General features: G+C 37.6%; 1 protein-coding gene across 1 annotated transcript; it reads left to right on the forward strand.

The window, feature by feature from the left end:
* The first annotated feature begins 718 nt into the window (after positions 1–718).
* On the forward strand, positions 719–9,508 carry si:ch211-221j21.3. The gene is made up of 4 exons (XM_037544430.1): positions 719–1,158; positions 1,972–2,109; positions 8,011–8,073; positions 8,574–9,508. Exons 1-4 carry the CDS (start codon positions 1,078–1,080, stop codon positions 8,604–8,606), a joined length of 315 nt encoding a protein of 104 aa, XP_037400327.1. The 5' UTR covers positions 719–1,077; the 3' UTR covers positions 8,607–9,508.
* The last annotated feature ends 6,282 nt before the right edge of the window (positions 9,509–15,790 follow it).

The following is a 15,790-nucleotide window of genomic DNA, read 5'->3' on the forward strand; positions in this document are numbered from 1 at the left end:
ATGCATTTAACATTTTTGACATTGATGTTTGTTGGTAATAGTAATTATTTTTATTCTTTTTTTTCTATTTTTTCTAACAGGTTCTGCTGGTGACATCATCTCTTGTGCTTTGTGGCAGGTCGCGTATCTCGCTCTGTGGCTTTATCAGTTAATGTTAGACCAAAATGAATAGAGCTTAATACACTTCAGCGTTCATGCTGATAGATGCTGGATGTACTTAGAGACCCCACTGCAGATCTACACGTTACTTTGTGCTTAAGAAGTTTTCTAGCCTGGTGTGTTTGAGTTATTCGTTTTTTATTTAGGTACCAGTGCTTTTGCTTGCGTGTGGGTATAGCTACTCTACCCACCTGTGGTTATGTTATATCAGGGATCATCGTGATTGTGATCTTCACAGTTATCTGTGTACTTTTTCCTGGCAAATGTGAGGCAATGTTACATTTCAGACAAATCATATCATGCAAGGTAATATGAATCAAGAGAAATTGGATATAAATGATCCAAGGCGAGGTGGAACTGTTGATTGAATTGTTCTTTCTTTCCAATTCCGATTTAACATTCTGTTAAAATGAACCCGAGTATCAGTGACTTTGACGATGATAGGTCGCCCTTTCGCGCTAAAAGTCCCTTTAGCCAATAAAAATGCCGTATTCTTAGTGATCCTGCCTCGAATGGACAACGCTCGCACCCCATTGGCTGAACAGACTGTCTGTCATGAAACACGAGCACACCAGGAAAAATTAAACAGGAGAGAAGGGAGAAAACTTCTCAGCGGCGGAAAGCACCGATTTTAGACCGTCCACGTTTTTCTTTTATTCCTGACTTTCTGTAAATATAATGGTGCTTTTAGTTGATCTACGGGGCTTTTTTCATACAGACTTTTTCACGATTTGAAACGAAGTGCTGGTAACCGTTTCTTAAGTCCTTGATTGTTCAGGTAGATACACGGTGATAGTTACCCGGACTGATCGCTAGCGTCTCTCGTCTTTATTAGAAGCTGTTAGGCAGTTTTACCGTTTTTCTAGTGTATGGAAGAACTGATTCGTCCTTGATAAGACCTCAAGAAATCCGCTCATCATGTCGATGGGTTATGTAAGCCCACTGCTGCAAAGCAAGAGGGGCCGAGAGGGAGATCAAGAAGAATGGGACTTCCGGGCGGTAAATAAAGGCTCTGCTTTCATCCTTAGTCTCCTTAAAAACACGTTTAAAAAAGATGATTCTGCAAGGGCTCTTTAGTAAAGGCAGTGGTTCTGTTTATAACCAGGAGCTCTCCATGTCTAAATTGATTTTTGCATGGTTAAATAGTTCTTCAGATTGATGGAGAATGTGTTGTGGATGGTTCTATAAAGAACCTTTTTGAAAATGGCACTATATAGCACCAGAAAGGGTTCTTGTATTGTTACGAAGTCAAGATTGTAACAATAACAGAACCCTATATATATATATATATATATATAATGTATGTATGTGTATGTGTGTGTGTGTGTGTGTGTGTGTGTGTATATTATGTATGTGTGTGTGTGTGTATATATTATGTTTGTATGTATATGTGTGTGTGTGTGTATATGCATGGAACCTTATACAACATATTCTTCTTATATAACCATTGCACCATAACAAAAAAAGCATTTAAGCATGGAATAGTTCTGTATAGAACTCATGCTTCGCTTCTAAACCACAGAACCATTGCCTTTACTAAGGAACCATCTTTTTAAGTGCGTAGCGTTAGCCAGCATTGTTGTCAGAGGTCATTTATTCTGGTTGGTTTCACGTCTACCCAGATACCGCACTGCCCTTAAAGGCTATGGCTCTCTGACAAAGCTATTATTAGCGGAAATAAGTTATATAAGTTATAGATGAGAGGGCCTACGCTGCTGTAGCCCATACAGTGCTGTTTGCTCATATCACTCAGTCAGTCCTTGTTTTCGAAAATAAACACACAAGGCTGTCTTCTTTCCCTGAATTTGTCAGAAAAGAGTGTGCAATGGACTGGAAAGCTGTGTCCAGGTTGAATATGATGCCTTAACTGAGAGCCCAATGGACACCTGGGAGACCCAGCAGGTCAACCCCCTGAAGGACACAATCAAGAACCACCACATGTCCACTAAGGTAGAATTCTTGACCTTGGCTTGTTTCCTTACCACCTGTTTATTGATGGTCAGAGTGCTCTCCAGCAACTCTGAGTCACTGGCACAAAGTGCACTCAGAGTGCACACGTTACAGAGGGTGCCTAGTAGTTCCCTACAGGTTATTCAGACATGTTTAGAAAGATTTCACTCCCTCCAGTTTGTAAATGTTCACTTTTAAGGGAACTTCTGTAAGACAGCAGTGCCTTATCTTATCTACAGAGGGCTGATGTGGCCTCAAGTTATTAAAACAAAGTAAGGGCACGCATGAGTTGTTAAAGACTAAGACTGGCTGAGTAAACCAGTAGAATCACTTGTGCTTCTGCCACACCAGCACTTTATGAATAAGATTGGATGCTCCTGGTGTAGGGAGTAGTGATTTATTTGGGTATAATGATTTCAATACAGTAACAGTATTTCTGATATCTGGGTCTTTTATTTGTCATTTTTCGTAGAAGCTATACTGATCAAACCTAGGCGTTTTGGTGCATCATATCAGAGTAAAGTGGGAGGGGAGGAGTTTGTGCACACCAATATGCAAAAGACTGGACTTTTTCTAAAGTCACTTACGAATTCTATAAATTCTGGCTAATTTTGGAGTTTGTTTCGTAAGAGTGCTGACATGACTAGAGCTGAAACACTGCAACTACTGTTTTGGGAGTCAAATAATCTATTAATTATTGAAACAATTAATTGATTATTCGGATTATGAATCGCTCCGTTACCAAAACTCTTATGTAACTGTTAACGTTTAAACTTAGCTTGAGGTTGTTTTATGCATTGCTTACTAACAAAGAATAATTCACCGATTTAATGACCTTTTCTGCTAATGCAAAAGATAAATAAATCAACATTTTTTGTTTCTGATGTGCAAAGTAGCAGCAATAAAATGCAACAAAACTAAATCAGTTTCCCTTAATCACACCAACAGGTTTTCTGTGTTTCACCAACCACAAAGCCATATCTATATACAAACATCACACAAATATGAGCGTGGATTGCAGTGTTTTCTCTGTTTTCTCTGTTATGTAATCATATCCCACTTTCTGAGTGCAATTCTTGAAATAGTATAATTTTAGACAGTAACTTTCTCAAGCTGCTTCTTAAACTCTGTAATGGGGCTGAGTGCAGTCCAGCAGCGATGTTGACTGCCCCAAAAAAGTGTCAAAGAACACGCATTTAAAAAAATATTGCAGCTCACAACATGAAGTAGGACGACTTTTAATACTAACATCAGCTAACTTGTACATGTTACCAAGATGAGTCTTCACCCAGTGAGCCGGCACATTTCCTCTTCAGATGCTCCAACATGGACGATGTGGTCCTGATCCTATGTCAGCTAAGGTCAGCTTTACCAACGGCACAACTAACAACCTTTTTTCAGAGTTCAGCGTGAAAAGCTCCCACACTTTTTGTGCTTGAGGCTATCCTCATGCTTTTATTAACTCTTCAGTAAGCAGTAATGTCAAAACATTCCGAGAAACACGTGTGATGGGGTCACCAACTAATCAACTATTAAATGAATTGCTAACTAATTTAGTCATCGATTTTTGTCGACAGAGTCGATTCATCATTGCACTAAAAAATAAAACAAACTTTTATTCATCTGATTACTACACAGTGTACATAAACGGATCTCTGTTGAATCAAAGCCTGTTTAAAACATAAAATATGGAAAATCGGATTAAATATTGATTGTGTCTCTTTATGAACACGTTGCCTTGTTTGATGATGTTGCAGGGCGTCATGGATGAAGGATTTTGATCAACGGAAAGTGACATCACATGATCACAGTGATCAGTGTTTAGGGAATATAACATTAAACTATGTAGAGAGAAACAAAAAAGAAGGTGAAAGCATGTCCATAGTGGCACACCCCATCCTCTCATGGTGCTATGAGGTTAGGCAAGCTTAGTAATGCACAGGCCTAGAACAAAATATTGTAGTTGGGCTGGATTTACTTGCCACAATAAGAAAACGCCAGTGGTGAACAAAGGTCTGAGCTAACCCAGTGGTACCATTCCCAAGGTCATAAGCTGGTATTCTAGAACCTCCTAGTAGTATTACTGAAGCCTGAGTGCTAAATTGGTGTGAAGTGCATGATAAAATTCAGCACACTAAAGTTCAGACCAAACTGTAGAAGCGTTGTAATTCTCCACCCCCAGGGCTGTCCGTAAGCCAGGTGTTTTGATACTTAATTTTTTATTTTTTTTGAGTACTTTTGTACTTTTGCACTTTTTTTTTTTCTTTTTTTTTATAGTATGACACTACTAGATTATCCAGGCTTGTCTAGTAGGACACAGAGGACTGATTGTAGGAGGAGATGAATGTCTTGCACAGTGGAATGACTTGCAGTATGCATGCAGACATTTCCCCAGCAGTAATTTCAAATTCCCTGACCTAATTTTAGAGGGTTGGAAAAGGTAATAAATAACTTTGGTAAACAACGGATGTTTTTTTGCAAGCTCAGTGGCAGAAGAGTTATGAAGAAAAAGAAAACAGTTTAAAAGCTACTTGAAGTTTATTTGGTGAAACTGGGTAACAGATTCACCATCTTCTCTCTAGAGTGCCTCTCTATAAAGAGTGCATTGTTTGTAATTACATTGTTTTAATAATAATAATAATAATAATAATAATAATAATAATAATATTATTATTATTATTGTTATTATTATTATTTATATAGCACTTTTCATGCAGCTCAAAGTGCTTTACAGACAGGTGATAAAACACAGTTATAGAAGAGATCATTTGTATTTAATTAGAATCAGAAGAAAATGAAAAGGATTAAATTACAAGATAAAGATAAACACCATGAAACATTCAGCGTTAGTTAAATGCTAATTTAAAGAGATGCATTTTTAGGTGCTTCTTAAAAGTGAGCACTGAGCTTGACTGTCTAATAAAAGGTGGAATTGAATTTCACAGCTTAGATGCATAATAACTGAAAGAGTCTCTGCATGTTTTCTGGATTTTACAGAGGGTATCCATAGATGGCCACTATCTGCAGATCTTAGATTATGTGCTGGAACATAAACAGATAGACTCTCTGTGATGTGAGCAGGTGCTGGGTTGTTTTGAGCTTTAAAGACTAGTAGCACAACCTGAATGATACAGACAGCCAGTGCAGTTCCTTCAAAACGGGAGCGATGTGATCTCTCTTTTTTGCTTTTGTTAGGATGCGAGCTGCTGCGTTTTGTACAAATGTTTATGTAGCAAGCAGATAAAGGAATCATCAGTGAATTTATCCCACTCTGGGTGTACTAGACTGGATTAATTACCTGGATGTTAGCAGGTGAAAATCATGCTAAGACTTACTTAACCTGATCATAGAAGAAAAAGAAGCACAGTGCTGCTTGTATACTAGGACACTCATAGTTTTTGAGCAAGTGCGCACACATTCACAACTCAATTCACTTCATGAGTGCTAAATATTGACTTTTTATATCAGATTAACATTAAAAGGTGAAGAGTGAAGGATAATGCATTTCGTCTTTGTTAGGTGATGTTGTTTTTACAACAAAGCAAATATGACCACAGCACTGAGAAATAATGTTATTGGCAGAGAAGTGGAGATTAAGGGGCAGAAATAGCCGCTCATTTGTGATGTTATTAAAGGGTTGACCTTTGGTTACTAAACAGCACATATTTTGAAGAAAGTAGCATCACTTTGCTTTGCACTGCGCTGTAATATAAAGTATGCTTTTCAGCAAGGCGCATCAGAATGGGCCGATTTTTTGCTTCAAATCTGCAATTGACAATTGATCAATTTATTGTTTTGTTTTTGGCTGATTTTTGTTGTAGTTTGTGATGTGAATGATGTGAGGCAGGAATGTGCACTTGCCCTGTATTTGAATTCTGCTGATAAGCCATTAGCTAAATCATCCAGTGTAATTATGCAAGACTCATTGTGCTGAATAGCCATTTCCTTCTTACTTTCAATGTAGCACTTTATTTAAAGTTATTATAATAGACATCTGACTTCTCATTAATCAGGATCTGATGTGCTTTATTTTGCCAAGTATGTTAAACATTCAAGGAATGTTGCTGAGAGCACACATGTGTGATGCAACATATTAAGGGAAAAATAAAATAAAAAATACAATAAATAGCATAAAGAATGAGGAATAAAGTATAAAGAATAACAGAAGAGCCATGTGAAAGGAGCTAAAGTGATGTGTGAATATCTGTACATATGCCGACAGGAATGCCTATACCTATGCAGGTCTGAGTAGACATACTATAAAAACTGTTATATTGCTGTTATCGGAACAAAACCTCGTATCTCCAAAATGATAACTTTACAGAAGTCAAAGGAATCACACTTTTTTCACCCCATGTCATTTTTGGCCGTTTCATTTGGTCCATTCAGCGTGAAATTGACACACAGTGTAAAGGACAATAGGCATTTTCAAATTATGTCAAAAATCGAAAAACAACAAAAATGTAGATTGATATACAGAGTATTACAGAATGATATGAACATCCGCAAATGTAACATCTGTACAGTTGTCTAAATAAGCATGATGTTACAGAGGAGTTAATGTAATAAAATAAGGAGTTGTGTTTTGTTTAGGTTTAAAGTGCAAAGTGTCCACTGTGGCTATTGAGCACTACAACTCTGGGAGAAACGCTGTTGGCATGTCTGGTCGTGCTGGTTTTGATGGCCTTGAATCTTCTACCAGAGGGAAGTGTCAGTTAAGCCAATTTGGCCGGTTAAAGAGCAAATAATGTTGTTTATACTGTGGCTTAGGCTAGAAATTGCTGGAAATGTGTTGGTCTGTTTTCCTTTGGCCCACATGGTGACCCTTATTCACAAGTTCTGTTAGAAGAGTGCAAATTTGACCACCTTTGCCAACGTACAAACTGCGCTCCGTCTGATTCATGAAACTTTTGCAAAACGTTGAAACAAGTGGGAATTGTGAATTGTGTGCAAATGATGAAATCTGAGTGCAAAGGAGTGTGAAATCAAGCACCATCTTAAAAGCACTTCATTTACATGCCATTTGCATGAAGCATGCAGATGTTTCATTAGGTAGCCAGTGACATGACAGCATTCAGTGGCTTGTGAGCTAATAGCTGTGCTCCTAGGCAGAGTTTGAGGGTCCCACTGCTAACTTTTATGTTAAAATTACAACCACTGGAAAGAATAAACTGAAATAAACAAAGCATCTTCATTTTTAAAGAGAGTAGAGTGATGTGATTCTGTAGTGTGTTTATTTTCCTAAAATGACATTTAAACACAATGTTATTACATAGTGTATTAAATGCTTCTGCACTAGCTGTGTTGTGCTTTTCTTATTTTTTGGTTGGTGTCAGGAGTATAAAATAAAAGTGCAGTGTCATGTCTTTAAATGGAACATGGAGTAGTTGCCCTGGTTCTAGTGGATTACCATGTGCACAGTCTATTAGTATTGTTGTTCTTTCTATTTTTAGTCTTATCATTGGTATTATCGATGATGTTGATAATAATTTTGCTTAATTAACTCTAAATCAAGCATTTTTTTCAGGTTTATGTAATTATTATGCTCAAATTTATGCACACTCTCCATGGACACGAGCTTGATCGTACAGATATGCTATAGAGATGAAAGTGAAATTTGCCTGTGCTCATCAGATTTGATCATACAAAGTTTTGAGGAGTAAGGCCCCTATATCTTAAAAAAGGCTCATAAAAGTTAGCAATTTGCCTGTAAAGAAGTCTGAATCAGAGGCCAAAACCTGCACTTTTGAAGATCTATAAGAAGAAATTCTATAAGAAGTAAGGTCAACGTGTGCAATTGGGTGTAGAATTTATAGCTGAATACATTATCATATTGACTTTGAATTTTATATGCATGTATGCATGCTATTTTTAATTGTATATGTGTGGGCTTTTTAACAGGTGCTGTCAGCTCAGAAAGGCAGTGCTCAACAGTGTTGCCCCAGATGCATGGCAGGAGAACCGGTGAGATATACAGTAAAGTGCTGTCTTTCTTAGTTTACTTATCTCTCTTAGCTCATTTACAAGGCCAGAGGTCGCAATACTTGCATAATATTGCAGTGTTATGATGATGCAGTCTGATGATATGCAGAAATTGTATGCACACATACGCACTGCAAACTTCATACTTTGTTTGGGAACTGTAAGCTTTCAACGTGCACATCCATATGGCCCACAGCATTATTGACTGCAGTGAGATCGCCTTTAGAAATGTCTCACTTTTAGCAAATCGATACACGTTTCTGATGATAAATAAATGCGAGTTTCGAACAGTTTACCTGGAGGCGGGGGCAGCTAATGGCCGATCTCATCGCTGGGCTCTTTAGATCCACCTTAGCAGAAGAAGTCAGCATATATGAATATCAATTTGCAAAGGGTTAATGAACATTATGTGCGAAATGACACTGGCGCTGCGGAAAGGTGACCTGTGTCACATCAATGTTTTCTCCATGTGTGTCTCACAGGGCCATATAAATCATATCATGCAGAGGTATTGATCACGAGGTCAGGCGGGTCCTGCAGACGATGAATAAGGAAAAAGACTGAAGGGAACGGGCCAGTGAGAGGAGGAGTAGCCTGCACTTTGTCCGGCTCTTATCACAGCACATGTTGTGCCTTGTTTATCCTCGTTTATTGCTCAGAAGTACTGTATTACTCTATGGTAAAGTCACCTGTAGCTTATATTAGCACCCGATTGACTGCACAGCTAATGGAAGGGCTGACCACAGGACATTAGTACTAATTTTCTATTCTTACATTCAATACGAATGGTAATTTGGGTACTACTACAGTGTAGTTTGAGGGAAATGCAACCATTATGATTAATGAAAAGCCATATACCACTGCCTGGCCTAAGAGACTTATTCCTTTTTTTATTTAGTACAGATTAAATGCAATTGTGTGTGTTTGACATGGTTTCCCATGTCTTCACAAAATGTAATAATCATTTTATAGGTGATTTTGTAGATTCCTTGTACCTTTGTGAAAAAGGGATTTTTTTAAGTTAGAAATGGCCATTTTAAGTGTAGATTTCTATGTTTTTTTCACAGATTTATTTGCTCTATTGTTGATTTATCCAGTTGTGTTTCACATTATTGCACTGAACTCTTTAAAAGTAAGTGACAAATTGTTGTTATGAAACTCTAATGTACAAATATTTTCAGTTCAAGCCAAGAATGTAAAACCCTCTTTCAGCTTTTTGTATCTTTTATCCACAAGACTCCACAAGTAGATATTGAAGTTTTATCTACTATTGTATTTTCTTTCCCTTTTAAGGTCTACATTCTGAAGTGTTCCTTGTTAGAAGGAAAGGGTGGGTCAGTAGCCTCTTGTTGTAATGACCTTTTCTTTTAACCGGATACAAGTATGTAATATATTACATAAAGTCTAATTTGAGTAAGACTGTGTTGGTGCTTTAATTTATGTAGATTAGGTGTGTAGTACTTTCCTCATTGAACAGCAGGTGGTGCTGTGGTGCTGTGGCCCTCTGTACTGAACCTGCGGGCTGAGATGTTCCACATTTCATCGGCACATTGATCTCAGAACCTTATTGTATGCTTTAATGCATAATTGCAGAATTACATATATTAAGGGTCAATTTTTACTGCCATGAGAAACAGTAGCCTCTGTGAAATAACCTGCCTTGTTTTGGATTCAAGCATAATGTTTAATGATGTATTCAATTCATAAATAGATAGAAGAAACTAGGCTTTGAATAGAATGTGCACAAGTGTGACTTTATTATGATACTAATGAAAGACAAGGATGGCTGTTTATCTCTATCTGTATCTGAAACCTCAAAGGAGCTCCTCAATTTGACATGAGCATCTTTCCTCCAGTTTACTGTGACAAGTACCGGCCTATTCAGACAACCTCATAAAACAGCCCTCGCCTTCAACAGACTTATAATACCGCCTGTGTTGCCATGAATTCATAAGTCATAGTTTCTGCTCTTGTAAGTTATAAAGGAATTATTTCAGCTCACGAGAAGCCGTGGGGATAGGTGGAAGTTTGTGGTAAGTCAACCAAGATGGATTTAAGTGTATTACCAGCTCAATCTTGTCTGTCCTCCCCCAGTGTTGCCTCTTGTCGCCTGAGAAATGAGAGCGAGAGTACGCTCAGACAAAGCTTGACCTCCTGGGGCTGGCTCTCACAGCCTAGATTTTCAATAATGTGGGACAATAAGGCTTAGACTCCTAACCTGCTGCAATATGCTACAAGTGTAAAGAGCTTAGCTACTAATAAAGGAGCCAGCGAGCATGAGGAAAAAAAGAGGGGAGAGAAAAAAACCCTCATCTTCCAAACTCATATTTGGAGATCAAGCTTGGCTGTGTGGCCCATAAGAACACTTCATAAGGACAGTGATGAGATGTTGAGTGGGGGCTGGAGGAGAGCCAGAGCTTTTCATGCTGGTCAAGCTTGACAATTGCCATTTGACATGTTGGATATGAATAAGGGCTGTGCCTCAATCCCCTCTGAAGGTTTATGACAGGTGCACATCTGTTTATTTTGATGTCAGTCCTTTGGCCTCATAAAGACGTATCAGCATTTTCTTTCTCGCAGCTCTCCATGCGCACTCGTGGTGACCTGCTGCTTCCATAAGAGGGCCAGGTTGCTGGGGTGCTCCTTGGGGAGGTGAGGGGCTATTATGGCTTTATTGTGGAGATCAGCAGGTCACAGAGCATGCTGCACACACAAAGAGAACATTTCCACTCTTGTAGTTTTCCAGTCATTGGCAATATGATGAAAACCCAATCATGTAGTATTCAGAATTGTCCCATTATGCATACATACTTACAGAACAGTAGGGTCTAAAAGTTCCCTCTACTGAAATTGCTTATGTTTTGCACTCCTTTCTAATTTAATATAAGGTTTTTCATAACAGTATATTATCGAGATAACAATTTGAGTAAAAGAAATTAAACCTGAAATGTTTGCATCAATTCGGAATGTATTCATATTTGGTATGCTCTAATGACAGCATGCACTCAAGCTGGACTTCACAGGTTTTTGCAAAAGCATCTGATGAGAAGATCAGCTCCACCTGAGAGATGTGTGAATGTGAGCTTCAGTGGAAGAATAAGAACAACATAAAAGTAACCTTTTCTGCGAAGGTAATAACATAGTCGTGTCGTTTTGCCAAAACTGTAATAGTGACCTAGAAATAGTGTAAAAACTTTTCTTTCTTTTTTATTTTACTAGTCTAAAATATTCTTTGTTTTTCATTTTCCAAAACTCTAAAAAAAAAAAAAAAAAACTTTTGTTCAATCTTGACTGTTTTTTGAATGAAACACAAAACAGAGCAGCCAATTAGCCTTTACTTGCAGGCAGACAGACAGACAGACAGAGAGACAAAGACAGATTCCTAATTACATTATAGTCACTGAAGGAAATTGTCCTGCTACAGCATAGCTATATTTTCCTATATTAGTGCATATTATACGTATACTACTGGTCAAATTTTGACAGTATATCCTTAAATGCTTCAAATTAGTTTTTTGCCCTTTGTTTATAAAGAAAATATAAATAGTGAAGTTTGCGTATGAATTTATTAAAATGTATTTAATTTAATAATACTTTGTCATTTTCTACAGTACTGCTGACAGTAATCTGACAGCAAACCTCTCCTCTCCAAATGGTAAATTTACAGTAGAAGGAAAAAAACCTTGATTAGAAGTTAACTGAAAAAGAAATCGTCCAGTTCATTTTGGCATGCGTGTTGGTCCATCCATCATGAAATTGTGACACAGTGTATATGACAGTCAGTGTTTGCAAAAAAATGAAAAAGAAAAAGGGGTCGTTATGAGGTTTTGTCCAGACAGCGACCTCTTCTTCAGTCCTGTTTTGCAGTCCTGTTGGAAACGCATCTCAGGTGGCTCCTGAGTGAACGCAAAAGCCGCAAAAAGGCAGAAGAGCACCGCTTTGAAGAATATAAAACGGAAGTTGTTTGAAGTTGAATTGAAGTTTGTTCAACAATATTGTGTAATAATGTTTATTTCTTGGTTTTGATGTCTTCACTAATGTTCTAAAATGTACAGCATAGTTCAAATGAACAAAACCCTTCTCTGACTAGGTGTGTCCAAACTTTTGACTGAATAGGCTCAGTTAGCAGCCGAATGAGCTCAGCTTTGTGTACTTTCTCTTTCCAGTTTAAAGGTTCCCAGTGAAAGGGAGTGAAGGAAACACAGCAGAGTGACAAAATCAGTTTTGCCTCCTACGCTTCCTAAAGTCCGGCCTGCTTCTTTCATGCCTGTGTCCTTTGCTGTATCCCATATACTCTTACAGCGTTTCCACCTACTTTGTTTATGAGGCTTTGATCCACAATATTCCAGGCTAAGTTACACCCATGCTCTGCAAGGTGAACCTATCGGCATTGTTCCCTATAGGAACCCAATACCCGTGGAGCCTTCCCTCGCTCCACTCAAAAAAACTAGTCTCTTTAGTAACAGAATTCTCCAAAGATGCTGAACAAAAGGTCACGCACAAAGACACAATTTTATGCTCCTTTAATGAGTCAAATTTGCTCTCCCTTTCAGATGCTGCCTCTGTGTTCACTTAAAGATACATTAGCAGATTTTGCCATGTGATCACGAGCTCGTGTGAGCCACAGAAATGTGTGTAATCGATTGATTCCGGATAATGTCTCAAACTGTCATCTGTAACACATGAGGGGAGCTGCTGTAATTGATGAAGATCCTCTGGTCTTCATTATGAATAGGTAGCCATTGTAAGTGAGTCTTTACTGTGTCTCGGCTCACTGAATGTCTTCTTATTGTGACTTTGAATAAAGGCTTATAGATGTGCGTACATAATGTCTGTTCAAGAGAAGTCCAGCCTTGTGAAGATGTTTTGGTGATACATTGTGCACTTGGCACCAGATCATTCAAGCTTAAAAGCCCTTTGACCTATTTTCATGTAGATCTTTGATATTAAGTGTCCCTATATATCCAATCGCACGTTTCTTGGTACGGTTAAATTGCATTTCACTGTTGTGGGAACAAAACCTCGTAACTTCAAAATGGTAACTTTACAGGAGAAGGAAAAAGCTTACTTTACTTTTAACGCAAGTCAATGGAACCAGATTTTTTTTCTACGTCATTTGGGGCCTTTTTTTTTGGTCCATTCTTCATGAAATTTACAGACAATGTAAAAGGCAACAGACATGTTCAAACTGTGTCAAAAACTGAGAAATGGCAAAAATGGAGTTACAAGTTTTTCTTCTGGCAGCAGCAATTTGTAAATGGCTTAATGTGAGGTCTAGAAATTGCGCCTTTGCTTGAATCAAAATCTTATTTACAGAAGAATACAGTGTTATGGCTTGTTTTATTGAGCAACATTTTATGAACAATGAAAAAAAGCAATGCAAGTGTGAAATACACAATAAACACATTGTAGAAAAATGTTCCAAACATATTAAACACCACTTTCAAGAATTTTCTTCTTCTTTCTTTGTCATATATGCTGTTGAAAATGGTTTATTTACACAAATAAACAATATCAGTGCTATCTTGTAATTATTACCACTTTCTTTGGAGATTTTTTGTGATAAAATATGTCATATGTTTCCGAGCCCTTTCTTGTTATAAATGGATGTACAGCATTTTGTACTCATATATTCATATACAGTACTGTGCAAAAGTCTTAGGCACCTAAGCAAACTGTGTAAAATGATTTATCTACTCCAGTCATTGCAGAGATTTGTTAAATTCCACCACTGATTTTACTCAACGAATCTTTGATTAATCTAACCTGAGATTGGATGATCATTACAGGTAAAACTGGGGTTCCTTGAGGAAAGGTCCAGAAAAGGGTGAACACAAAATGTCAGTATAAGAATCATAAAATCACTACTTAACTATTTTTCTGAGAAAATAAATAATTACTAAATTGCTTTTGAAATATCATTTGAAATATCACCCAGTGTAAAACCCTCATAATGCAGGAGTAGACTAGTCCAGTGATGCTGGACAGGCGAGTCTTTAAACAAGATGCACAACAAATTTGATTTTGCTCATACACTGATGGAATGATGGAATTACATCATGTAATGATGCATCCAACATAATGATTCTTGATGAGGTTTCAAGGTCACTGACCAATATGACTGCTGTATAATAGATTTTTTACATTTTTTAAATCGAATTAGAATGTAACAATGCTAAACAGCTTTTTTAAGACTTGGTATGTGCACAGCACAGTTTTGGAGCATCCAACACCTGACAGGCATACAGTACTGTCCAAAGTCAGAGATCACCCTTCACTTATTTAATTTAGAGTCAAATATTATTTCCCAAACTGGAGTTCAAAAATTAAAAGCTATCATAGTCCAAAGTTACCAAAGACTTACAGCTTCCATCTTTGAGATACAGGAGAAAATCAAGATCCACTCTTGCTTTAGAGACGACGACTCAGTGCTGTCTGTCTGAAAGGCTGTGTGGGTGTCAAGAACCTGAGAAAGGAAGTAAACACAAAAGAAGAAAATCTGCAAATCTGTAAATCTGCTGGCACTCTCAGAACAGTGGACTGACCACTTACGGTCCACATCTCAACGTCACAGAACGTGCTCAGGATTACTTTGATGGTGAGGAGCAGAAAATGCAACCAACGTCTAAGACTGAACTTTGGAAGTGAGGAAAAATATCCCTGCAGATGTCCTTGAAAACAAATGGAGCTGTAATGAAGCTGTAATGAAGTCAGAGAGTGCACACGCTAAATACTGTAAACGTGATGTCATATTTAGCTGTTAGGTCTTTCTCTTTTGTTACTCTTGGCAAAAAATGTGTTGATGCATTTTATTCATATGAAAATGACCAACACTTTTGAATCAGTGCTTTTTTCAGTGTGGAGTGTTGAATTGACTTTTACACACTGCAAAACAATGGAATCTTCTCAAGTAAAATGATCTTCAATATAGTCAGGAAATGTAATATTTCTCCCATCGTAAGCTTAATGTACAATGCTTTCATTTATTTCTAGACATGTGTATTTTTTAAGCCTTTTCATCAAGTAACTGGCAGATCATTTTGCTTGTTGTAAAAAATGGGCTTGAAACCAGCAGAATTCTCAGCCAGTAAAGTGAGATCATTTTACTTAATGAAAAAATGACCTGAAACAAGTGAAAGTACATTGTAATAAGCTAAATAGTCTTATAATAAGTGCACAACCAACAAATGGGAAATGTTAGATATATCAACAATTTAAGCTCATTTCACTTGACTAGATATCATTTTTTGCAGCGCAGTGTTCATTTGCGTCCAAGTAAACTTCACTGAAGTTCAGTAGATGTTAAATTGATGTTTTTAGCACTTTTTAAGGCACCTGGTATGCATTTATTATTGCAAACAAATCACAGTCCAGTAGGGCCCACTGTAGCTTCTTTTCTTTTTCTACATGTTAAAGTGAAACAGACATCAAATCATGTAAAATATTTTCCAGCACCTCCTCTTTACAGTATGATTTTTCTTCTCCCGGGAGCACACCGAGACTTCAGCGAGACCTTTTATTTTTAAGATTTTATTTCTTTCCTCGCTGGAAAACAATGGCAGGAGGACTGATGCCAGTATATTTTAAGGTTATTTACTTAGCTGGATCACCTCTTTGGCTCTCTCCCTGAGCCTTGACAGTGCTCGGAGCTCTCCTGACGCTCAAAGCAATCCCCACAGACCTGCGCAACATACATGAA

Source organism: Pygocentrus nattereri, chromosome 13 (assembly GCF_015220715.1).
Source record: "Pygocentrus nattereri isolate fPygNat1 chromosome 13, fPygNat1.pri, whole genome shotgun sequence".
In the NCBI taxonomy this organism is placed as follows: domain Eukaryota; kingdom Metazoa; phylum Chordata; class Actinopteri; order Characiformes; family Serrasalmidae; genus Pygocentrus; species Pygocentrus nattereri.